Source organism: Chelonus insularis, unplaced genomic scaffold (assembly GCF_013357705.1).
Source record: "Chelonus insularis isolate UGA/USDA-ARS -01 unplaced genomic scaffold, ASM1335770v1 contig_24_pilon, whole genome shotgun sequence".
Lineage (NCBI taxonomy): Eukaryota > Metazoa > Arthropoda > Insecta > Hymenoptera > Braconidae > Chelonus > Chelonus insularis.
The window spans coordinates 680,370-707,363 of record NW_023276446.1 but is presented as its reverse complement, the minus strand read 5'-3'; the positions used below and the strand labels follow the sequence as shown (position 1 = coordinate 707,363).

The 26,994-nt window shown below is 28.3% G+C and overlaps 4 protein-coding genes and 1 long non-coding RNA gene across 9 annotated transcripts in view; 3 read left to right on the top strand and 2 right to left on the bottom strand.

Annotated features, from left to right (window-relative positions):
* Positions 1-508: 508 nt before the first annotated feature.
* On the bottom strand, positions 509-1,234 carry LOC118064646 (ejaculatory bulb-specific protein 3-like). The gene is made up of 2 exons (XM_035079393.1): positions 976-1,234; positions 509-872 (listed from the first exon to the last, which is right to left on the bottom strand). Exons 1-2 carry the CDS (start codon positions 1,172-1,174, stop codon positions 709-711), a joined length of 363 nt encoding a protein of 120 aa, XP_034935284.1. The 5' UTR covers positions 1,175-1,234; the 3' UTR covers positions 509-708.
* A 1,089-nt stretch (positions 1,235-2,323) lies between these two features.
* Positions 2,324-12,746, top strand: LOC118064786 (ionotropic receptor 75a-like). The gene is made up of 10 exons (XM_035079656.1): positions 2,324-2,468; positions 2,751-2,914; positions 3,001-3,238; positions 4,255-4,337; positions 4,403-4,527; positions 4,605-5,005; positions 10,808-11,019; positions 11,100-11,264; positions 11,334-11,449; positions 12,433-12,746. The coding sequence occupies exons 1-10, from the start codon at positions 2,324-2,326 to the stop codon at positions 12,725-12,727; spliced, it is 1,944 nt and encodes a 647-aa protein (XP_034935547.1). The 3' UTR covers positions 12,728-12,746.
* LOC118064680 (uncharacterized) lies at positions 6,058-6,753 on the top strand. The gene is made up of 3 exons (XR_004690074.1): positions 6,058-6,222; positions 6,429-6,531; positions 6,616-6,753. It is a non-coding gene; the product is annotated as an uncharacterized lncRNA (long non-coding RNA).
* An 810-nt stretch (positions 12,747-13,556) lies between the features above and the next one.
* On the bottom strand, positions 13,557-14,364 carry LOC118064659 (ejaculatory bulb-specific protein 3-like). The gene is made up of 3 exons (XM_035079422.1): positions 14,126-14,364; positions 13,938-14,025; positions 13,557-13,768 (listed from the first exon to the last, which is right to left on the bottom strand). The coding sequence occupies exons 1-3, from the start codon at positions 14,337-14,339 to the stop codon at positions 13,663-13,665; spliced, it is 408 nt and encodes a 135-aa protein (XP_034935313.1). The 5' UTR covers positions 14,340-14,364; the 3' UTR covers positions 13,557-13,662.
* Positions 14,365-22,963: 8,599 nt separating this feature from the next.
* Positions 22,964-26,994, top strand: part of LOC118064690 (sodium channel protein 60E-like) — a 59,100-nt gene continuing 55,069 nt past the window's right edge. For 4 of the 5 annotated variants that reach the window (XM_035079469.1, XM_035079466.1, XM_035079470.1 and 1 more), the window contains exons 1-2: positions 22,964-23,319; positions 23,409-25,490. In XM_035079469.1, coding sequence (XP_034935360.1) covers positions 24,240-25,490 — 1,251 coding nt within the window. In that variant the 5' untranslated portion in view covers positions 22,964-23,319; positions 23,409-24,239. The remainder of the gene's footprint in view (positions 23,320-23,408; positions 25,491-26,994) is intronic. The other variant, XM_035079468.1, reaches the window with a different exon arrangement.

The following is a 26,994-nucleotide window of genomic DNA, read 5'->3' as shown; positions in this document are numbered from 1 at the left end:
ACTACGGGTTTATCAATTAGGAACGAATAATGAAACACTGGAAGCTGTTATTAACTTTATCATTCAGTTTTTATTATACTATATGTTTCGGCCAACAATATTCTTCAACTCTTTTAAACAATTGGCCGATAGTTGTAAAAAATGAAAGAATTTTTCAACGTTACAAAAAATGTATTTTTGATCAAGGACCATGCACAAATGAAGGACAGAATCTTAAAAGTAAGATATGGACGCCATTTATTTATCACCTAAAATTTAGTAATTTGATAAGTGATAATTTATTTAGTCACATTTTTTTCAGCAATATTAAAGGATTTTTTTGAAAACCAATGTTCTAACTGTAGTACACAAGAAAAAATAATTGCAGGAAAAATATTAAAGTACATAAAAATAAATAAGCCGGATGTCTGGGATCAAATTTTAGATAAATATGGATTGGAAGAACAAATAGAATTTTTGGAATCATTTTTTGCTGATTAAATGTGTACGGAAAGATCAAAGTTTGAAATTTTGATAATGCAAATTTTTATTCATTAATGCCTTAAAAACTTCATTTTACTATAAAAGGAGATATTAGAACCAGCTTTAATTAATAGAAATTTTTTCGGCAACATTCTAGAATAATGTGTACATCAAATTATGTTTTGCATGGTAGTATTTTATACAGTCTCTTGATAATTTTTTTTAATCTAATAACAGTTTTTATATTTACTGTTTGCTTTTATTTGTATATTTTTTTAATGCTGCAGCAACAATAGCATTATATTTGTCTAATTCATGCGTCGTATACCATAGAGTTATTTTGTCGAAGCTTTCAGATTGTTTCTTTGTACATTTTCTACAATTAGTTACTATTGCTTCTGGAAAACGTTCTGTAAAAAAAATCAATAAAGTTAATAAAAGAATTCAACATTTATTATAAAAAATCAACTTCTCTATGAGTTTTTAATTATTTTAATATATTTTCAATGTTACCTTTAAAAAATCTAGCATCAGGTGTGCGACATGGTCCAGTTCCCAAAAAACACTTGTAATAAATTTCTCTTTGTTTTGGATTATTCAAAATTTCATCAACGTTTATATAGTCATACTTATCAGAGTATTTTACTTCTTCTGATGCATAAATAACAATTATACTTAAAATAAGTACCAATAAAACTTTTACATGAAACATAGTGATAAAAAGATATATTATGTTCAGTACAAGGAAACCGATAGTACTCTGAAACTTATGGATGATTTGGGACGTATTTATAGGAGTCTCAGTTATTTCTCTGACGTCAGAAACAGCTTCTGCTGTGTTTATATCTTCGTCTTTAACGGACGTTCCTTGAAGGACAAGTATAGCGAAAAATACAAATCATACAAACTTACCACGACAACATTGGAAACATTTTCATAGCTCATTGTATCAGTTTAATTTTGAAATCACCTTTAAGAAACTATAAATACATAAAAATATGTTATTGTACAAAATGAAAATTTTTAAATTCACATTACAGTTAAAGGTCATTCTTCCAATATGATTAAGTTTTCTATAAAAATATTGTATTCGATATCTCTCTTATGTACCTTGATCAGTAAGTCTTCCAACATTGACCGTGACATTATATGTATTCGGAACGTTTTTTTTTTATTTTTTACCTTATAATAAACGAAATGCTGGTCTTGTTACCTTGAATTTCAATATTTGAAGGATAACGACATAAGTTGAACGTTTTGATTATTACAGGTAGGTATTTTTGACCATTTTAAACTCGGTACTTCAATATTTCTGATAAGCATAAAATAAAATTATAATTGGCAACAAAATTCTTATATAATTATTAATAAAATTTTATAATATTTAAAGATTCAAATTATTTAAGGAATTTTATGTTTAATACAATTACGAATGATTTAACTTTATGTAAAAACTTTTTTTACTTCAAAATAATTAGTTTTTCAATATTTAGTCGATTTAAAAAAAAAAAATGATTTTTGACTAAAAAATTATGCGAATAATAGTAGTTATTACTCACTCATGGGTCTCGGAATATCTTATATGATTATATGTTTGACTCGATACATTTGTAATGTTGCAATCAATATGATAGTAGGAATAAATGATTAAACAATTACTAGTTAGGTTGAAAGTGCATAAAAGTTCTAAATAGTTGGATAGCTTGACATATAGTAGAATTGGTAGTTATTTATAGTGATTAGATGCCTTACCTATTACTTTCAGTTAAGAACACTCAACAATATGTTGTGATACCAAGAGGAATGCTACGTTGTCTATGGTAGACAGTCTTGTTATAAAGTCATTCTGGTTCTAGAAGATATGAGGCTTCTTTTATGCTTTAAACTTTTCATCTTATTGTTTTCGACAGTTACAACAAGCGAAATAACTGCTACATTAATCGGAGATTATTTTGAAAATTTAATCATTAAACATGTCGTTGTGTTTGGCTGCTGGGAAACTTATGGTAATTGTAATAAATTATTATTATTTTTATTTGTCTTTTTCAATATAGATATTAGACAAATTGGAAGTCTCAATTTTTTCTTTTACATTTTGAAACGTATAAGAAGTGTTTACCATGTTCATATTATGGGTGATATCATATTTATACGTTTTTCTCGCGTTAAAATATATAATATATTTTCAAAACAAAGATTTTTAGTATTTTCAATTAATATTAATAAAGAGAAAATCGATGTACTCCACTTAAAAAATTCCACAAAATCATATAAATTTTATTTGTTAGAAGCTATCAAATTATCTCGATTGATTATGAAGAGAAATTGTGAAGTTTCTTACATAAATATTCAAGAAAATTTAGACATAAAAAAAATTTTATACGTTAATTACTACAAATTAGGAATTGTTTTGAACCTAGATTGTTCACAAAGTCAAAGTATCTTTGATCAGGTAAAAATAAAAATAATGTAAGTGAAAGTAAAAATAATTAAATAAAGAGAAATGTTTTGAAAATTTTTTTATCATCCAAATAATAGTTTTCAAAACAGCAATTACGTCATAATGAATCATATTATTGGTTGATGTCAACGGTACAAAATTCAATTCCTGAATATTTTTATCATCTTCCATTGAATATTGCTAGTGAAATGACATTGGCGATGCGAAATAATGATAGTTACATTTTGTATGATGTTTATAATCCTAGCTATCGTCATGGAGGAAAATTAAATGTTACTTATATGGGTAATTGGACAAAAAAAAATGGAAATAAAGGTACAGTTATTTTATTGACAAAATTTTTTATATAATTACACTTGAATATTGATGATGATTACACGATTTTTTTTCATTTGATCATTTAAATTGAATGTAGTTCAATTATTATAATAAAGGAAATCCATGATCAAAACTAATATTTTCCTATAAAAAAATTGAATTAAATACACTTAATTATGAAGAAACAACAATCATTGATTGTTTAACATAAAACTGAGTGAGATATTTTTTATCGGGATCGTATTTATTAGCCAAAGCTTCGAACATATCAGGATGTTTTTTTCTAAAAATTAAATAATGAAATATGTGAAATAATAATTTTAAAAGGGAATTCAAGAAATACAATGAAAATGTTAGAAGCAATCTTACAATAAATGCGTACAAATAGCATCACGTATTGGTCTTTGCCAGTTGCTACTCTTAGCACAATCATTACCAATTATTTTTGGCAAAAGTTCTATAAATTCATCATCTAATTCTACGTATTGCACAATATTTTTTATTTAACGGTTATCAAAAGTAATTATTTTTTAAATACCTTTTACTGCTTCTTCAATAAATTGACATTTTTCTAAATTCATCCAACATTTGTAATAGCTGTTGAAAATTATTTCATTTTCTAATAAAGTTATCATATCAATTGGTTCAAGAAAAAAAGGCCAATTTGTTGTTGCACAACGTTCGATTGATTCTTGGTTATGAATAACATTAAAGCCATCGATTATTTTAAAAAAAGTTTAAAACATCAAAGTAAAAATAAGGAAAGTTTTTTTTAAAACGATAATACATTTTGTTATATTAATTATTCGCTTAATCGATTGTGTAATATGATATTTTTTTTGTTTATTAATAAATTATATTGTAAAAAGCAAATAATACCATGACTAAATCTGATCATTCAAAAAGATTAAAATCACAAATTGACAGCTGTTTAATTATACATTAACGGCTAGCCTTATTTCAATTAATTTAATTTTCGTTTGACTTAAATTAAAATTTCAATAAAATAATAGGTGGTTTAAACATTGTGTTGACACAATACAAATATCAACGACGTGGAAATTTATATGGATTAACACTCAATGCATCAATTGTTGTAAGACTGATCCATTTTTTAACTACATTACTTTTAAAAACTTGAGTCAAACATTACATTTTTAGATCAACTATAATCCTGTTCCGGATTATTGGACATACATTCATAATCCTATAAACCCTCATGTTGACACAATGCATCGGTACAATTATGCTTTAATTCTTCAAATGAGAGATTATTATAATTTCACGTAAGTTATTATTATGTCAGAATATACTTATAAATCACAGCGTATCTTTAACTTTTTACTATTAATAATATTAACAGCATAAATTTAAAAAAAGGAACAACATGGGGATACCTGACAAATGGATCTTTCAATGGAATTATTGGTGATATGATCAAGGGAATAGTTGATTTTGGGGCAACTCCTTTCCAGTTTAAGCCAGAAAGAATTGATGTTTGTGAATTTACAGTACAAACATGGCCAGCTCGAGCTGCTATTATTTTTCGACACCCAAAAACAAATGACCTTAATAATCCCTTTTTAAAGCCATTTGAAATACATGTCTGGTACTGGGTGCTTATTTTCAGTACAGTGAATTGGGCTTTACTGTATTTGGCAACTAAACTAGAAAAAATGATAATAAAAGAATCGACACCAACTTTAAACACTTATTTAGCATCAGAAACTGCTCTCATCACAGTTGCAGCTGTAAGCCAACAAGGTTAGGACCGTAAATTCCATATAACGATAAATTATTTTAATCCAATTAGATACGATCTTTTGTTTTCCGATAATCGATCAAACGATATAAGGTTGTACTTAAGTTTTTCAAATTTTGAAGGAATACCTTCCACAGTCTTTACTGCAAATCTTAGTGTTTTATTTTAATGCAGTAAAGGTGTTTTAAGATGGTGTTGCCTATTTGATTAACATTGTCGTATTTTTAAAACATTCCTAATCGCTCTTAGACGGTCTTAAAACGATTTTGAAACCAAAACCGGATCGAAAGGGTAGCAATTGGACTTCAAAACGATATAAATATAATAATGAAGCTTTGATTAATATAAAGACGATTGTCTGGTATTTTACATGAACAAAATGTGGGGAGTAAAATTTTGGTACGAAATACCCTGTCATATAGAAATATGACAAAGAAAATAACATTTTTTTGTTCATAGTAAATTTTTTTCTCGGAGTATTTAAATTATAACGTTTCAGAAGCTGAGGTAATAATTATTATTTACATTATTTATTTACAAGTCTTGGCCCCAAGAAGAATTATTTAAATAATCAAAACTTTAAGCTTGATTTCGTTTATAACATTGCATACAAATTAACTGACGTTTTCGAGTTCTCACAATTTCAATGGCATCCTTGAATGTTACAAAGAACATAATTATTTAATTGCAATAACAAATAATGGACATCTATATATATATATTCAGTACCGTACATAAATGCTATTCAATTTTTTATTTTCAATATATACATATAAGCGATTTTACACTCACTCACTCATTACGAGATCTCCAAAACTATGCGTCCGATTGACTTTAAATTTGATATACATATACATTTCCCGACATAGACACTCATTAAAAACAGATTTTGACTAAATCCTATCTCAAATATTTTTTTCGCCAATCATTGATAATATATCAATATTAGCTGATACCCTCCTGTCGCTATCGAAAAGTTGCCATAGTAACCGTTACTATGATAAACATTACTATATTAACTTTTTATGCATGAAAAAAAAATTTACGACAAAAGGTGCATCAACCATTTTTATATTTCTTAAAAAAATGTCTGAATTTGGTAGTATCAGGGGAATGAAATGACAAGTATCAATGTGCTTATGAATAACTTGAGAAAATGTCTCATAAAAAATTCAATATTCAAGAAATCGTTATAGTAAATATTTCGTAAATTCTAGAGGTAAAATATTAATGAAAAGAAAATAAATCGACATTATAACATGAAAAACATGATTTAGAGAAGACGAACACAAATTGTGTTCTTCAGAGTAAAAATATGTTTTTTTCCTAAAAAAAAAATTTTTTATCACACCATGAATAATGTTGCAAAATTTTTGATTTTTTTTTTATGCTACATAAGTGTATTTCATACTATTCTAATGACAGATCTACAGACCACCTGACAAATTCACGGAATAAAAAAAATACAAAACATACATACTGACACAATTTTTCTGGATTTACATAAAGACAGTCAATCATGTATCAGGTAAATTATACAGTAATTAGTACATCATAATCTTAAATTTAAGTTAATCGTTAAGAAAAAATCAAGCAATTTATTAACATCTAGGTTCCAAAATCAAATTTTATCGTAAGCCCAGCGAAGCGAACGGGTAACGGCTATTATTGTATGAAAGTAAAAGCAAGACTGTAGAATGTGCAAAATATTTTGTAGTTCAATCCTACAAATGCATGTAATGTAGAAGAGACGAATAATCAAAAGATGTATAAATCCTATCTATTAAAAATCATGACTTAATGCAAGGCAAAGAGATACAATTACAATAACTGTTTGTGTGAATATAATTAAATATTTTTTTTTATAAAATATTAGAGATTACAGTTCAATATTGATAATAACAGAAAAAAATTTTTACATTACTGTAACAAATACCAAAAAACAATAATTAAATAACACAAAATCAAATCGACCCATTAGAAAAACGTAACCATTTTATTCGTGTGTTGATTGATCTATTTTATTTTTTAATTTTCGAAATGAATAAGAATAAAAATCAAATAATTTTTTACATTGTTAACTTGAGACAGCGTGCTCGGAGAGCGAGCGTTATATTTCTAGTGCTTGTTTAACCTGCAACGGTCACTACGTAACCGCTTGTTGATCACTATTTCTTTTCACTCGAAGCACAGTTGGTAAAATTAAAATTTTTTCAAATCACCCTCGCCTTTTTTAAAGTTTGTAAATACACACAATATTTGTCTTCGGTGAAAAAATAGCAGAAAATAGTATTTTTAAAATAACTTTTATTATAAAAAGTTTGACATAACAGATTCAAAGATTCTTTTCTTAAATAGTTCACGATGAATCAGTGAGTTCGCAGTTTTTTTTACTATTTAATAGTATATTAATAGTGCACGAACCTACTGCAAAATGTTGGGCTTATCGAATTACTGCATGAAACATTTTTTGTTGTGAAGTACTCACTATTTTATCTTTAAAAATTAAAGGGCTGCCATCCTAAGTGGTGCACAAAATTTATATGATTTTTTAAATCTTCCAATATAGGTACAGTAATCGTTCCGAAGGAGTTACTGCTACATGGAGAGAAGGATCGAGTTAAATTTACACTGTAAAAGAGGGTAAAAATTGTTCTGTGCAGCGTAATGCTGAGACGGTGATAATTTTTGAATTTCGTTAAGATAAATATTACTCAGTATGCAGGATAAAATTTATCCCTGGTGTCAAATTTGAATACTAAACGAATAACATTCATCAGCTGTAAATTATTTATAAATTGAAAAAGTATAAAAACTTGATATATGAATTTTCATGAAACAAAAAAATATTTGCAATACGTTTTGTTCACCTCAATTATAATGAATAAATTACATAATTAATTAAAATTTCTATTAGATGATTTTTTTCCATTATAATAAAAAAGAAAAATTTTCTTCTATCGAAGAAAAAGGATTAGAAGAAATTGATGAAAAGGCTTTTGTTCAAAAAGGAGAATTTAGATTTAATTCGAAATCATGAATAAGTTATTTAATTTTTATTGATTTACTGTACATAACATCTTAAATATTATGGCCATCTTCTTACATTTTTGGCCTAGAAAATATTTTTGGACTTGAATTGGGCGCGTTGAGAGCCTGAAAAATCATTTGAGCTTGAATTGGGTCTCTTTTAGGCGCGCCCAAAAACTGATCATTTTTACTCGGGATTGACGCGTACTATACGAAGGCTGTTGCACTACTGAAAAAAACAGTATGTCTACGCATACGTATCGCGCATATGGTAATTACGAATACACCCGAAGACGACCGACCGTTGTAATCTTACCGCTTCAAAGTGTGGAAAAATATAACACTCTTGAATAATAAATATTACACTGCAACTCACTAAAAAGTGGTTGAAAAAAAAGAAAAACTGACCAGTTCCAAAGTATTATTTATACAGTTTGTGGAATGGTCCGAGAGCAGAATAAAATTTACCCTGCATCAGGCGAATTTTTAAGGAATGGAGGGATAAAAAAAAGTTAAACTTAGAGGATTTGTTACTACTTCCATGCAGCGTATCACGATTACCCTGCATTGTAGTGTACTTTTTACTCGATCCTTCTCTCAGTGTATAAACTGGGCTTAAATTAAAGTTTAAATATTTTTTCATTTATAAAAAATTTAGTGCCAAGTTTATTTTAAGTCTAAACCTGTGGCAGCAAACGTTAAACATAAGTACCTGACTACTAATTTGCATTACTATTTTTTTTCATTGAATTATTGAATTCATAATAGAAGCCCCCCGAAAATAAAAAAAAAAATTTCTGATAAACATTTTTTTTCTATCGATATAAATAATAGGTTGTCCAAATATAAACCTACCGTCTCGATCAAACTTTTAAGATATTATGAGAATGTTTTGGGAATATTCACACTACGGTTATATGTACATAAGAACAGCAAGCGTGCAATTGTTTGCAGCAAATCCTGCATAACAATAGCGAGTATATCAGTGAGACATAATTATCAATTTGAATTATATAAAAAATAGGTCTGAGCACACTTTGTCTGTGCTAACACGACGAACTTCACATTAGTAATTGTTTATAACAAATTTAAATAGTTGTAATCAATGTTTGTTGAAAACATCCAAATACATGTGATATACACATTACTTATTCAATAAATACAATTTTCAATTGTTTATAACAAATTCGTATTGTTATAAACAATATATAATTTTTACGAGTCACATTTCATCATTAATAATATTATTTTGTTGAAAACATCCAAATCCATGTGATATACGCATCAGTTAATCGATAAATACAATTTTCAATTGTTTATAACAAATTCATTTGATTGTGAACAATAATGTCTAGTCAATATCGACTTAATTTTTAAATGAAATTGTTATTGTTTGGCTTAAAAGTATTTTAGATAGCTAATCTTTTCATTTTTTTATTAGTTATTTTGTTATAAAAAAAAACGGCTCGATCAAATTCGTTCAAATTCCTTTTAGGTCTTCTTTATAATAATATCTTTCGAATTAATTTTGGTTCAAGTTGATATCTTGATCCGTACTTAAGATATCGAAAACGAAAAAAATGCTGACGTCTGTACATACATACATAAAAATCACTGCTGCATAGTGTACGTTTGTTGATTTGCTGTTTCAAAAATAACACTATTCTAATGACCGCCATGTTACCATTAGAAATAGTGAATATTTACTGATTCATTTTTTAATAAAAAACAAATAGCTGTTCAGGAAAGTACTGTTACTATTCTTTTAGGTTTTTTTTTGGATACTCATACGGAGAAAATTTTCGTGTAAAAATTACCCTAAAATCTGATGTAAAATTTACTTTACAGAAGAGTAACCGTGGGACGTAACGACCGTAAGATATTTTTTACTCTAGAGTAGAATAATTTTTACCCTGCTCAAAGGTTAAAAATTTTCTCTGTCGGAAAAAAAAACATCGTTAAAAGAATTCTATTGAAAAAATAAATAAATATCCTTTATTTATAAAAATAAAGTGTATATATAATTGATATGGATCTTGGATAGTTGGGCTCATTAATTAAATAAATGTACCCACTAGATAAAATGAAGATTAGTCTCTTAAGGAGTACAATGTTTATTTGTTTGAAGGAAAATACGAAAATAAATACACATTAAGATTTTTGAACAGCTTTTTGGCCGAAGATGTTCGAAAGAAGTCGAATGTTATTGATCATCTGAAATTCCTTTCAAGTATGAGATAAAAAATACTCCAGAAAGGGGTAATATTCTTCGCCATTCAAGCGTAAATTTTTTGTGTAGTAAAATTTACCACTCGAGAAGAGTAAAAATTATCCTGCAACGGTGTAATTTTTATACTGGGGGGGGTATATTTTTGCTCTCAATTTGCGCTACGTCCCACGGTTACCCTTCATTCTAGGGTAAATTTTGAGCAAAAATTTTCTCCGTGCATGATTGATATGATTATCTTCATGACTATTAAAATAAAATCTGAAAAATTAGAAGTTTGAGATTTTTTTTCCACATTAGCTAGAACTTTATTTCTTTCAACTCTCTAAAAATAACTTCTTAAAAATTCCTGAGTACTGAAAAGTAAAAAATATTCATAAATGAATTATTAGAGAAAACGGTTTTCTAGTCATAACAAAATATTTTCCTTTTACTTTATTGTCAAGATAATTGATCTTTTTTGTTTAATTATTTTTTAAAATCATATAATTATTCATAAACGATTAACTAAATCAGCTAAATAATATTGTTGTGGTTGATTTTATAGGACTTGGTGAGAGCCCAAAATTATTTTCTGGTCGAATCATTTTTTTATCCATACTCTTTTGGGCTTTTCTTCTTTATCAGTTTTACTCTGCTAGTATTGTAGGTTCACTGTTAGCGAAAAAGCCAAGATGGATTAATACATTAAAAGATCTTGTTGAAAGTAATTTAGAAATTGGTATCGAAGATATGGCTTATAACCATGATTTCTTTGCTGTAAGAATTTATTTAATTTAGTATTTTAATGACAATTTTTTAATGAGTTTTTTAAAGAATATTTTTAATTTTTTGTTTAGACAACTACAGATTCTATAGCTCAAAGGTTATATCAAGAAAAAGTAGCAATAACTAAAAAACGTAAAAAAGCTAACTTTTTTCCTTTTGAAGAGGGATTAGAGAAATTGCGAAGAGGAGGATTTGCATTTCAAGTCGACGTAGCTTCTGCATATAAATTAATTGATGTAATATTTAATATTTTTTGAGTGTTCAGAGAGACAACATTGTTACAAAAGTATACTTTTAAAACGTAGGATACATTTACACCTGAAGAAATTTGTGATCTTGTCGAGATACAACTTTTTCCAACAAAACATACAGCAACTGCAACAGCTAAACATTCACCATTCAAAAAAATGGTCACTTACGGGTGTGTATGAACCATTTTCAGGGATAGGCAAAAATATGATTTTTAATAATATTCTTAAGTACAATTATAAATTACTTTAAAAAATCTATTTTTAAACCCAATTGCCAATTGGAATTTTCGGTATTTAAATGGATGAGTACAACAGATAATCAAAATATTTTTCTTATACGCTCATTACCAAACATAAACCAAAACATAAGTGTAATTTTAAATCGTTTTAAGGTTAAAATTTCAATATAATACCAATAACAAAAAAAATTGTTTAAATTAAAGACAAATAAGCATTAAATTTATATTGGAGATTAGGTATCAATATTTATAAAATCAACGTCAGACGTCAGATGCTGCCGCAGAAAGGAAACAGACGTACGTAAATCTGTCAACAATTCTGACGACAGATCTTGGCTACTAGCTATAGCTAGGTATGTCCAGGAAATGAGGGGAGTATTACAGTGTGAGGAGATTACTTTTGATTAAGTCTTTTTAATTAAATATCGTGGTATCCTCCAAGTACATCTTTTTTTTACACCCTGTATATGAAATCTTTTAAATTTATATCAAGTTCAAATCATAATATGAATATACACAAAAACAACATTATGGAATATAAAAAGAAGATTCTCGTTTTAGTACAAAAATTTTTAGCCCTAAAACAGTTCAAAATTACACTTGAAAAGAAATTCCAAATTTTAATTATGAATTTCATCAATCTGTATTTTGGATATTCGAATTGTTGATTATCACATAAATTAATAATTTTTTGTCATTATATGTTTTAAGTTTTCTTATGATTATTGAAAGATAATTAAACAAGAGAATTTTACAATATTTTTTGACAGAATCCTTCAGTATCTGTTACTTTAGGTTAAATTTCAATATAAGTAATGTCTATAATATTTTCTTTCAGTAAAAAAAAAAAAAATGTATTATTATTAATTTTTTTATACTAAAAAATTATTTTTCATATTTTTTATTCCTGGTAGAATGAGACAAATCGTAGAACATGGTATGGCCCAGCGTTTACGACACATATGGATGCCTAGAAAACCTGAGTGTCCAGAAAGTCATAATAGTGAACCTCTACCAGTAACACTTACTGAATTCAGTCCAACGTTGTTTCTCCTTTCATACGGTTGTATCCAATCTTTGATAATCATGATTGGAGAAAAATTTACAAGTCAATGGAGAAGACACAGTTTTATGATAAATCGAATCGCTTTCAATAATAGTGACACTACTGAAGCATCATCCCCAAGTCAATCAGTATTAGATAATTGATGAGATATCAATCTTCAAATGTGCGATGTAATGATTGATTAATTTTGAAGAAAGTATAATAATAAAATAGGTAAATGATGAAAATTAACTTTATTGGTATCATAGTTACTATTACTTTTGGTTATGAAAACGAATTGATGAACTGATTAATGATAAAACAGTAATACATTGATATGACTTGAATATATTTGTTATCACTTTGTGCTAATTTGTGGAATAAAACTATTAATCATTAATTGACTTCATTTTAACTTTGCATTCAAAAGTAATTTTTACTCTAGTATTTAATATTTTGCAAGTTTACCAATACAGTATCGCGATTTTTACGACAAAAATTTTCTCCAAGTATGCTTAATTTTGTACCAACCTTACATTTAAAATATAAATGCTAGGTCATTTTATTATTAGATTCTTAAAATGTCTGAATTGGCTTAATTAAAATTCCTGAATGAAATTTTAGGTAGATTCTTATTAAGTTTTAATTTTTATTTGAAATTTTCTCTGTTTAATAACAAAGGTTATAATTGTAATCAAAATTAGAAAAAAAACTTGACTGTATAAAATATGAAAATAAAAAGATACAGCAAGATTTAGACTGTTCACGATATGGATTATACAAAGGAGTCAGGATCATTGGTTTTAATTAACGAATAGCTAAGAATATTAGTTACTAAAATAACTTGAAGAATTTATTATCAAATAAACCATATTTATGTATCAAACTTTCATTATTTTAAATTCATCAATCTATTAAATTTATTGATAATAAAAAAAAATTAACATATAAATATTATTGATAAAGAAGAAATAAATAATAAAATAACCGGAAAGCAATAAATAAGTAAGGTAACAATGCGTATTATGCAATCAAGTTATAAACAAAGGAAATATCTATTAAAAGATAAAAATTGTGCCTTAAATAAAGATGAAGAGTGTTATAAGGTGGAAGTGTCACAATTGGTTGCAAGGTAACGGCATCTATAAATACCTTTTGGATCATATTTATTTGCCAGTGTTTCAAATTTCTTTGGTTCATATTTTCTGTAATAAAAAAGTAAACCAATGGTTTAGAAAATAATCATGATGCAGACAAATTAATATTTATTACACTTTTTTTCATATATACATCTCTTTTAACTTTTTATGAGAATAAAAATATCTACTTTTTTCGTCTGGTTTAATTCCATATTTTGAGGAATTTTCAACTCACCGTAAATATTTTATTATTTTAATTGCACCTTCTTCTTGGCTTTTTGAACATTTAGCACAAGCATTTCTTAAAGCTTCTGGTAATATTTCTAAGAACGAAATTTTCATTATTAAATTCGTATTTAACTTGAAATTTTCATGGTTTATATGGTATGAGAAACAGTTTGAAAAATTGTGTCAAAAACTTACTTTTAAGCTCACGGCCATCTGGTGGACAAGGTCCCTGACCCATTAGACAAGTGAAGTAATGATGAAGAAGTTTTTTGCAAGCAAGAACTTCATCCAAGTTGACTTTATCCCAAGTAGTCATATAGACATTTGGTGGTGGCCATCGATAAGAATGAGAATCACTCAAAATGTATGAGATAAAGATGAGCAAAGTAACGCGCAACTTGGTATTCATTTCAGAAGCAAGTAGGCTGATGGAAAGGAACGAGCGCGTATTTATAGCTCGTTCTCTCTCCACTTATTCAGCAAGTAAAATTAATTATTATTATTTATTTGCGTAATTTAAAAATATTGTCTACGAATAATTTAGTTACATTTTTTAATAATAGTTGAGTGCTTTGTTTAACGATAGATTATTATTTCTAGAATTTTCTTTCAAACAAACAAACAATTTACATATTTGATAAATTCAATATATCGTACCTATCACATCAGATTGTTATGTAATCTTCTAATCATCTGTACTCAAACCATACAATGGCAATGAATGTTTAAAGATCTTAGTCATTGATGATAACTTTTCTAAACATGAATGTAATTAAACATGATGTGAATTCACCAAGTAAATTACTATTATATTTTATTGAAAGTGAATCATTAGTAGGAAAATAATTTTTCATCATTAACAAGAAAAATTAATTTATTCTATAAAAAAAAAAAGAAATAAAAGTACCAATTGATAAATGATACCGTGGTTTGAAAGAGAAGAATAACAACTAATATGCAAAAGTACCGTTAGAGAGACCTGGATAAGAAAATAGGTGATGATATTTCCAGCCAAGGTACGTCGTAAGATCTGATGCACTTTTGATGGAAAAATCAAATGTCAGAACAGAGTTGAATTTTTTTTAAACCTTTTATTTTAGAATAATCACAGAAATTTGTTAATTTAGCCATAAAAAATTTTCAAGTTATTTGTATTTTAGAAAAAAGTGTTGGCATAAGTTGATTATTTTTAATGGAAGCGATGAAAAAATTGAGCGGGGAAACATTACTTTTTCTTCTTAAATTTATTTAAATGAGTTTTAAATCTTATTAAATAGCTTTAAATTATAAAAATGGGAATTGTTTAATGGAGTAGATATCATTTTTTGAAAGTAATCTGGCACAAAATTATAGTAAAATTTTATTAATCGTAGAACAACTCAATTACTTTCTTTTATATCTTTCAGAGATAATTAAACGCCAAATACACGCTGAATGCACGTAAAATTAAAAAATTTGACTTCAATATCAAATAAACGAAACAGTGGATTATTTTACTATTGAAATACGAATGAAATTTTTAGATAATATTTAACTGAATACCAATAACAAAAGCAAAGTATTACACGATGAAGAAGAACAAGAATCTTTTCCATTGAATTACTAAGAAGAAGAACTCCAATTTTGGGCTAGTCTCAAAACTAATCATTCTATATTTTTTATCAAATAAAAGTAAAGGCGAAGATAGTTATGCACAAAGTTGAAATAGTTTTATAAAATATTGACTCAAGATTGCAATAAAGATAAAAAACTTAGCAAAATAATTGGAAAGAGTAAAATGAAAGTCAAACTCAATAGAAAATAAGTTACTAGAAAAATAGAAAATGTACGAAGAAAAACTTGCATAACAAATTCCATTTTGCGGTGAAAAAAATTATTAATATTTAGTAAATATCAATAAAAATGTTTTTTTTATATCCTGATATATTGACTAAGATGTTCATTCGTAATTTTGCCAATTTTATCAAGCAATTGTCTCAAACTTTTAGTTGATTTTAATTTAATAACTGAATTGAAAAAAATTGCCAGTCCACATGGACATTTTTATACATTGGTTGGTTGTTATCATAAGTTTAAAGCTCATCATTCGGACTTGACTATCAAATAGCACAAGCAGGTAACGAGCAAGTTAGCTAATGCAGAAACGAGAGTCTCTTTCGAATTAAATTAATACACGTCTGCGCTGATACTTGAGTGACTCGATGCACCTTCCATCTGGCTCTTAGCCTTCTGCGTTATATTATAGAAACTGAAAGAGTTACTACATATATTTACAAGAGGGTGCCACTGTACATTTCTTCGATAACACGACATTATACGGTCTCGAAAAAATTTATCGCTTTACCGTGTTAGCCGTAATTTTTGCTGCAAGAAAAAAAAGAGGGAAAATCCGGTAATCAAAAAACTTTTGGAATACATTATTCAATAATCGCTAATAGTAAGAAATTTCATACTACAATTAATTTCGAGTTAAAGCCTTGAACTTGTAAAAAAATAATCTTTAATTTTTAAAAAAGAACGACTCAATAAACAGTCTATTGGCAAATAATATTTTTTTTTTATATATAAATAATATAAATTAGAATTAAAATTTACGACAGTTACATAAATAATAATTCGTGAATTAAAGATCAATTATGAACTGTAATATGATTAAGTCACTCAAATTTCATTTTAAATTTTAAAATTGTTGATCCGGTTATCCCGAGTAAAAATGATCAGTTTTTGGGCGCGCCTAAAGAAGACCCAATTCGAGCCCAAAAATATTTTCTAGGCCTAAAACGCGCCCAATTCAAGTCCATTTTCTAAAATCATATTCGACAATGATGACAATAAATTATTACAAATGTAAATTTGTAGCACCGAAAGTTAATTTGATGATAAGTTTTTATGAGAATGTTTTTTCTTTTCTAGATTTTTAAAATATTTTTGGGCTCGGATTGAGCGCGTTTTAGGCCTAGAAAATATTTTTGGGCTTCAATTGAGCTCTTTCAAAATTTAGGCCTGTAATGGGCTTGTTTTGGGCACTGAAAATTTCTCTAAGTCAAGACTGGGCTTCAATCGGGCCTGTATTGGGCTTATTTTTCATTTTGGGCGTGTTTTGGGCTTCTTTTGGGCCTATTTATTTTTACTCGGATAATATATTGTTATGAACGAGTTTTGTATTGTAGTAATCAACATTTTTTTTAAGTCTTAAATTTATATACTTACGGTCAATATTATTAAGTTTATATACAATTATCGAAGTAAATACTAGTTTAGGCGCATTGCACACAGAAAATGTGACTGTAAATGAATGGGATTGGTACGCCAGATTTCGGAGAAAAGTGAAATGCTGCTTCGGATTGTTTAAGTGTTTTCAAGTGCAACAGAGACAGATGTTTTTATACAAGTAAACTTGAAGGAGCCGAGTTCAACCGAACGAGATAGATTCTCTTTTGTATTGTTTTTATACATAATGAGCTAAATATAACTTAGATCGCTATTTAAGAAAATAATTCCAAAGAAGTCTAAAAAAAGTTCAAATCTTGAAATGTTTCAAATTTAAGAATAAATAAAAGTTTTTCCTTCCTAAATTCTTCCTATTTTAGTGATAGGAATAAACACATGTTTTAAATAACAATGCTTTCATAGTCTACTTACTTCAAAAAACTAAAAGAAAAAATACACTAGGTGGTAGTAGTATTTACTATTTCATTTTTAAAGAGTAGAACGCATCATTTAATAAAGTAATGTGCATGCAATATTCTTTTATTCTTTATTTTATTGAACTTTTCAACAAATCACTCTTTTATATATTGAAACTAAGACTTGTATTGTCACAATACTAAGACGTGGCGTGCCAATTTTAGAACAAATGTTGACTAAGATTTTACAATCTCTATTGGTTTCTTATTCTCTTGAAATGAAACAGTGAAAACCATAAAAACGACTGCTGAATCAATAAATTTTTACATGATAATAATTATTTCACTAATGATAAGAAGAAAATGACAAATACGTATTTTAAATTATTGAAATAGAATATATCAAAACGTATATTTTTCTGGGTTCGGATTTAATTTGATGGTTTTTCTCTATTCGGAAAAGTCAAAAAAAAAATTCTCAACAATTTCCAGAGAAGTACACATTTTTTTAATGCCATCCAATATTACATAAAGAAATTTGAAAATTATTTAATAAATCAATGATAAAATAATATTTTTCTCGAATCCGATCAATGAAAATATATGATTAATAGAAAATCCAAAATAGTTTTGTATCCTTTTGTATTTACCTTATTCGTGTAATTAATTTAAATGTAATAATTATAAAAAAGTTATTTTTCAATTGTATAGTCTTAACCGGCCACAAGTTTTTCCTTTTAATTGATAAAATTGTTTCTTCAACATTCTTTCAAAGTTTTACCAAGTTTCGCAGTTAAAATTTTAATATTATATGTGTAGTTTTCATGAATTTTACAAATGAAGGTAAATTATTATAAAATAAATACGAACGCTGAGTAATATTCATCAAAGTTTATTTTATATTTCAATATCAAGAGTTGTAAATTTTTTTTAAATAGTTTTATTCTCATGATTTAGTGACAAGTTTAATGTTTACTTCTTTCCATATTATAAAAAGCGCAAACATAGAATGTGTCCAATATGATGGAATGATCATTGGATTTATTTCTTGCAGAAAATTCCGTAGAAAACAATAATATTCGCGCTCCAATATAATCTATAAAACAAACAGCACAACAATGTACCATGACCTAGTATAATATGTGACTTAAGAATCAATATTTCCTACACGGTAAGAAATATCTTGTTTCCACAACAGGTTAAAAGTATGCTTTAGCAACAAGTATATTTGTAAAACGTTCAAAGGATATTCGTCAATGAAACACAATAAGTCTGTTATGATCAAGAAAAAAACAAAAAGATAAATAATAATAAATAAATCTGTTGTAAGTACACGATTGAGTAAAAATGTACAAGTTTTCAGCACATCCTACATTTAAAAGTACTCAATTAAGGCCCAATTAATAACTTTTGAATATGGCGAGAGGGAATTGATATGCTTGTAACACATCTCTTTGGCAAAGTAGTGTTTTTTTTACCCTTTCTTCTTGTTAAAGCATTCTTCTTTATTTCCATGATTTGTACAGTTTGTATACTTGAGATAATGTTTAGACAAATTCCAAAAATTTGTTTCTATTTCTGTGTATATTTACAATACTACTATTAATGTATTACTACTAACTTGAAGTATATTAAATTTCAAGTTAACTTATAAATAAAAAATAATTCATTAATTGCTACGTTGCAAATTTATGATTTTTTTTTGAAATTTTTTTAACTGCTCTTTTCATAAAATTTTCTGTATACACACGGAGATAATTTTTCACTAAATCTAAGTGCAAAAAGTGACAAGCCCACGTTTCGAAAGTTATAAGTAAAAAAATATTTCTGCTCAACAGTAAATTTTGAGTTCTTGTAAATAAACTTGTGACTTAAAAAGTATCTTAGTAAAAGAATTACTTAAGATAACTTAAAAATTACTGTTGAACAGAAATATTTTTACTTATGACTTTCGAAATGTAGGCTTGTCATTTTTGCACTTAAATTTAGGGAAAAAATTCTCTCCGTGTACAGTTTTATCCACTGTAAAATATTAATCTTTAGATATAAATGACACTGAAGACAGCTCCAAAATATAAAGAGAAACCAAATATATGCCAAAAATCTTTAAAAGAGCAGTTACAAAAAGATGTAAGAAGTTTGATAATGTTTTAACATAAAAATCCTCCAAAAGATAGGTGGAGTTTTTAAACTTAAAAAATTTCAAACCGTCGATACTAAAGTATTCAGTAATTGTTGTTACATTTTCAAAGTTCAGAGTGTTACCGTATTTAAAAATAAATATCACAAATGAATAATCAAAAAATAAATATAATTTAGGCCATAATTTTCTACTTGAAATATAGTTCATTATATACAGAGTATAAAGTTGATCAAATGTTAATGAGCTTGTGAAAAAAAAGTATTTTTTAATTTTTTTGTTTATTTTTCATCACCCGAGTCGAAAAATTTCGATGGGTTGTACATTGGTTGCATTGCTTTTTAGAAATACAACCAATGTAAAAATAATTTAAATTAAATTTCATTTTCAATGTTTAAGATTACATTGCTTCAACATTTTATCCTTTGTATAATTCCCTTTTCTGTAGTAGCAATGTCAATTCAATGTTATCAAGGAAAAGAAAGAAGCAATGTAAAAATGATAAAAGTAATGTAATCATAATACATTGAGAAAAATAAAAATAAATTTAGATCTACATTGGTATTGACATTGGTTATATTGTTATTTTTGGTGTTCCCTTTCGGTCACCCATCCATCTATTTACCAGCCTAAATGTTGCTTGACTTGAGGATCGCGCGTACCGTTCGATTCCCACTGTGCTACATTGATTTATAATTTATTTTTCTCTTTTCTGTTAATAAACAGTTGAATTCTATGTACAACAGTTAAAATATTGTTAATAATAAATTACCATTGTTACGAAATACTTAATAAAATAAAAATAAAAACAATAATCATCCGTTGACGATGTCCTTTTTTGACATTGCTTATACATATTACTAGAAACTATTATCAATGTAACCAACGTAAACTCAAGATTCACACATGAAATGTTTTATAATTCTTCTTCTACATTGGTAACATTGCTTCATATTTTTTCAATATTAGTTATATTGCTCTAGATGATTAGTAATGTAACCAATGTCAACTCAAGATCTACATATAAAACCTTAATAATCTTACTCTTACATTACTAATATTGCCATATATTAATTTAACATTGCTTATACCATTTTCAATGTAAGAATGATCTTAGCAATGTAAAATAAAATTTTTTAGCAATGTATCCAATGTAAAAGTTATGTTATAACAATGTAATCAATGTAAGACCCATCGAAATTTTTCGACTCGGGGAAAAAAAAACTTTATATTTATAGAAAAAACAGATCATAAGGATATATCCTTGACGTTATCATTTCAAAGAATCAATAATTAATTATATTTTGTTCAAATATGTTTTAAAAATCTCACTTTTGATTATTAGATGAATAATGTTTGTTTACTACAGATGTTATCATTGACCTTAATTAGAAACGGAAAACTTACAAACAATAGTTTTTATACCAATGTCGATGGATTTTTTGTATTTTCTTTCAAATTAGAATTTTTATCACTTATTATTCAAAATATATTCATTTTCAAAGTATTCTATATTCAATAGAAAACCATAAAATAATATTAAAAAACCGTTTTATCTGATAATGGTAAAATGACAGGTCACTGCATTTGAATAAATTACATTAAAATAATTTGAATGAAGTTAATGCATTTCCTATTCGAGCATAATAATAATAAACTTGTAAGATGAATTGTCATAAAAATATATATAATTAAGTTTTCCCTTCTTTTTGAAGCTGATTAAATCAGAGTAAAAGTCATTCAAGTAAAGGGGAGATCTGAACCTGGCGACTTGTTATTATGATTTGTGTTCTTTTTCTGTTTCAAGTATTGAAAATGTAACCACGCGACACAGTCATTTAGCAACGGGTGATTTTATCATTATATAGTTTTTAGGTAAACAACAAGGGAACACTGACTGAATGTTAGATTGAAGTCTCGGTTGAAACACTATCACTAATATCGGTTCAAAATTCAAATAATGGGGTGAAAGAATCACGCTAATCAGTAACTTAACCGATGAGTCAAGAAGTTAGTGGTAAATAGTAAACAGAAGTAAAAAGAGTGAGAAAGAACAAGAGAAAAAACTACATTCCTTTCGATCAATACAACCGACTCCATGACGTGAAGGTGACGTAGTTAAGTTGTATTCGTATAATGTTTATAACACATGTATGTGGGTATGTAAAGAGACTCACTAGATACCGTGGAGGAGAAGCTTTCTAATGTGAATGTTCAGAGAGTTGCGATTAGCCCGTGCGGATTAAATACATGTCACATTGAACACGGCTATTGTCAATTTTCCACTTATTGTATTACATCCCGCATTGAATTGTAGTTGATTTAACAATTGATTTATGCGCGATTCAATTTAACATTCACGATTTTATAACACTATTTTATTTCTATTTTTTTTTACACGCTCCCTAGATGTGAATTCATTTTAACAAATCCTAGAATATACCGAGCATTTGATATGTGAATAATAGCATAAATATAGACTTATTCTCGAGCTTTTTTCTGTGATTCTCAATTAAAAATATGAATTTTCTGTCTACCAGTCAATTACAATATTTAAAATGTAAAATCTTGTTTCTATTTAATTGTTTGAATGATTATAGACAAATGCTTGTTTTTGCAACAAACAATTTAAATTTTTGCATATTGTTATTTATTTAATTGCTAATACAAGGATTCAACTGCTTATACTTTTAACAACATTCCTTACATAAAATACAAATAAATGTGTAAGGTAGATAGAAAACACCTTAATTGTGGCATAATAAAGAAAATATTTATTTTCCCTTGATAAAGATATTTCTAGGAGGAATGAAAGTCAGCCGATTTTTAGCCCGGCATCGGACCGAGAATAGTAACATTGGTACAACATTGGCCTGAGAATGAGCCAGACGTATATCTGTTTTGGTTCTTGCCAAGAATATTTAAAAGTAAGAACTTCAAAATATTCTGTGATCTACTCTCGCTACCATGTAGTGTACCTGTAATTGATTTATCATCGGGGAAGCTTTTTAAGTACAACAATTATTATGCTCACCTGCTGCCTTCTGGTGGTTGGTTTTCTTGTGTGTTTAGAGGAAGGAGGACGACGATGAGAGTCTGGGTAGGGGTGGTGGGTTGGTCGGTCACAAGGGTAAGTTTTGAGAGCTGTGTGCTGGTGGGTGGTGTATGACTCTGATGGTGTTTCCCTCTTGGAGTCGTTCAATACGCGCGCGCGCTTACAAAATCGCCTAGTCGACATCGTTGAACAGTACCGCCAGAGCTCTCGAAAGGGACGCCTGTGATTTTGTACCCCCCCCTCACGCTCTTTGTATCCAATGCAGATGGGGTGTATCTCGCGACAAATGGAAAAATACTGTGCGCCGTTTTAGCTTTCAAAATTACTTAAAAGTAAACTGTGTGATACCTGGAACTTAACAAATCAATCAACTCCCATCATTATATGGTTACAAGATTTAACATTATTTTCTATAGGATAGAGTTATGTGTTAGTAAACTGTGTGCTGATTATCTCGTTTAACGTACAGGGAGATTTAAAAGTGTAAATGGTCACAGAGTTAATTAGAATGAACATAAGAGGGTGAAAAAATACTCTTATAATATTTGAGAAATAAAAGCGAGACAAAGTAAGTGAGTGCGGATACAGTCGATCATGTTGGGGGGGGGGTCAGGGTGTCTCGAAAATTCTGTTATCTTTTTAACTATCTTTTTTCAGGGACTTGGATCTTTCTAATCCCATTCTCAATACATTCGACTATCACCTGTACACTTATGTTCTTTTCCTTTTATTATAACTATTATCTGTGACTAATAATAAGCGTCATTCGTTTATTTACGTATTGACAATCATTTTAATTTTCAACTATAAAGGTAAAGCAAAAACTTAAAATTACAAAAAATATATGAATAAAATTTCGAAATAATGGAAAGTGTGAATTTTTTTAGCTATTTAATATAATAGTTTATAAGGATATACAGTAAATAAGTGAAATTTATTAATGAAATAATACATTTATAGTTTTAAAAAATGAATTAAAGCAAAATAATATATCAATGCTCATCTGATGACTGTGACTAGTTAGAACAGTACTGCTCCAGGGGTAAAATAAATGCATCTACATTCACACAAAAAATTATTTATTCGAAATAATGACCGAAGAAGAAAAACAACAAAATAAGTGGACGAAAGTAAAGAAACGTATATACCTTAATAGATAAAAACCAACGATTCACTTCAATTTAAGTGTAATAGTATTGTTGAATAACAAACATTATTGTGGATGTGCCATAAATTCATTTGTGATCATCAAGTTTCAGAAAAAATAAAAAGTCATGACAGTTATGTGTCAAATGATGTATTGAACCATGAACTGGGATTGGCAATCCTCAATGCAAGGTAAAAAACAATGCTCAATCTCGGTGAGTCTGAGGAGTCTAAATAAAAAAAGTCAAAGATTAGACATTTTCAGACGACCATGACGCCGATGATGATGATGATGATGCGCGTTGCGTCGATGAGGATGTTAAACGCGCGTGGACAAAGCCAATGACATCTCGACGGGTCGAGGGCGAGGGGTCTTCTAGAGCTCCTCCAAGTCCCTCGAGCAGTGAATCTGACGACAATGGCTTCATAAATCGTCCACGAGTGATTGGGCTCTATATGAAGAATTTAAGTCGAGAGGAATTGGATAGTTTAGCAGAAGAGGGTATTTATGGGTCAACAGGTAACCCTAGTACCAGTAAAAAAGGCATAAATACAGATCGAACAGTAAGAACATTGTCATCTTCATCGTCTACAACATCATCAACTTCGTTTTCTGCAGCATTTACATCTTCAAAAGCATCTCAACCCTTCGAGAAACTTAGTCACACTGATAGAAATTTACGGGAAAGCCACAGAGTTCGGGCTGCTGAGCCTGAAGGAAATGATAGGGAGGCCGATAAGAACAGAAGTCAAATGGATGAAAGACGTGAGGAGTCAAGAAGCTCATTGGAGCATGAAGAGAGCCGCAAGCGGTGGAGATCTTCTCAAAATAGTGGTGAAGATGAGTCTTTAACAAAACATTCTGAAGATGACTCTTCTAGGTTTTCACCAAGTGGTTATGAGATATTCGATCAAGAGGAAGAAGATAGTTCAGAAAGGACCATACGGCAATATGGTGAAGATTCTGAGCCGGATGTTGTGGAAAATATTCAAGATACTTTTAATAGAGAAGATGATTATTTGGATGCAGGGCCACAAACATTGCCTGATTCATCTTTGCTTTTTCTCAAGTGTGCACCAAAGTCTCAAGTAGTAGATGATAAATTTACTGATCATGATGTTGATCAGTTTGATAAAAGTGAAGAATTTGGTGTAAGACTACATTTTCGTTCACAAGATAGCACACGACTTCGTCCACCTCTTGTCAGCACAGCTGGTACATCAGCAGATTCAGGGACTGGTGATTCTGCTAGTGCTGAAATCCACCCTGATAGTGTTGAAATTCTTCAACAAAGCTCAACAAATGTTGAAAACCAAATATCTAACTTACGTGAAACAAAAGTACTAGATAGTGCTTCAAGTGTTAGTGTTAGTGGGTCTAAAACTGGTAAACATTCTGTAAAGCCATTTACTAAGGATAGTCTCGATAAACTTGAGAATAGGACCATTCAACTCGTACGGGAGTACGGTTTCCAACCAAGGAGAAAGACATCCGTTGAAGATGGTGCCGTACTTCCTAACAAGTTCGAGCCATTTCCGTCCGAACTCTATGGCAGACCACTCGAAGAGATCGATAATTTTATCTATGACGAGGTTAGCTTTTTATATGTCTTTATTAAAGAATTTCATTAGTCAACTTTGAATATTTTTTGAATGTAAAAGAAATTTGATTAGTTTCTAATTCATAATATCATTAAATTTCATAGCAATTAGTTATTCCTTCTCACTAAACGATTCATTTTATTTCATTTTTTATAGCACTACCCAAAAATGGCTTAATTTTTATTTTAGTCTGACATCCCTTTGAAAGAAAAAGTTTTAAAAACAAAATAGCAATCACAAACGAAAAGACAATCTTTATAAACTTCCAGTCTTCCAATATCATTGTCCCACTTTTTTTATATTCATGTTATTGATTGTGCATTAAATTCACTTTTTTACCATTTACTTTGACTCAAGCTTCCATAAAACTTGCAAAAAACATCTGCATCAGTACTCTTTTTGATTCTTCCTACCACAGTGAGTTCATTTCAACCGTTACAGTTAAGATTCTCATTGTAGGTGTAGAAAAAGCATTGCAATGCCAAACATACCAGGTGGTATGATATTGACAAGAGTAGATAATAGAAATGAGTGTAGAAGGCCTCTAGATGCACATAGAGATGAAACCAATTCGAATTCACACGTGAATTGTGAGACAAATAATGTACCTAATAGTTTGCCGATTGATAATACACACGTGTATGCACGTAACACTTTGTTTTTTGTCTAAAGAAATAATGTACATCGATGTTAATCAGAAAAATTTTTATTCCCAAAAATAATACATTTCTTTCAATCATCAATCAATTAAGCTTTTTTATTATATATTCAAGTGAAATTATTATCAATTTTAGAACAATATGACGGAAAATTTTTTTATATGCTTATTCAATATGAAACAGAGAGTAGCATTTAACATGATATTCTTTTATTTCGACACTTTTTGGAAAATTTGGAAAATTTTACTTAATATTAATACAGAAAAGTAATGACATTAATGATTCTCCATTAATTATCAAATGTACTAAATGTGTATTACAATTGTTCAATGATTCTCGAGTTGATATAATTGTTAAAAAATACGCAATAAACTTAATATACATACATAAATATTGTATATTATATTATATATTGCTTTCCATCAAAAACGTATTTTTTAAATAACGAATAATTGAATTTATAAAAAAAACACTTGACAATAAACTTTCGAGTCTCTATAACAAGTTTGTAAATTAGTAATTTGTCATCTCAAGCTTCAAGAGAGATCTTTCATCATTTATAATTTTTTTCTTTCACGATCTTGACCACAACTATAACTTAGACCACACTTAACAGTTGCAGATGGTCAGTATAACAAAAATGACATTATTTATTATCTGAGAGCTAGCCGCATCGGAAATGTGCCTGGAGAAACGTGCGTGTTACCGCATTGCGTCTACAACACTGATATAAATACACTTGTGGGGATAATGAAACGGAGGAGTAAAAGATTATCATAACTGTAAATAACATAAAAGTAAAAAATTGAAAAAGTGCGATAAGAAAACAGCAAAAG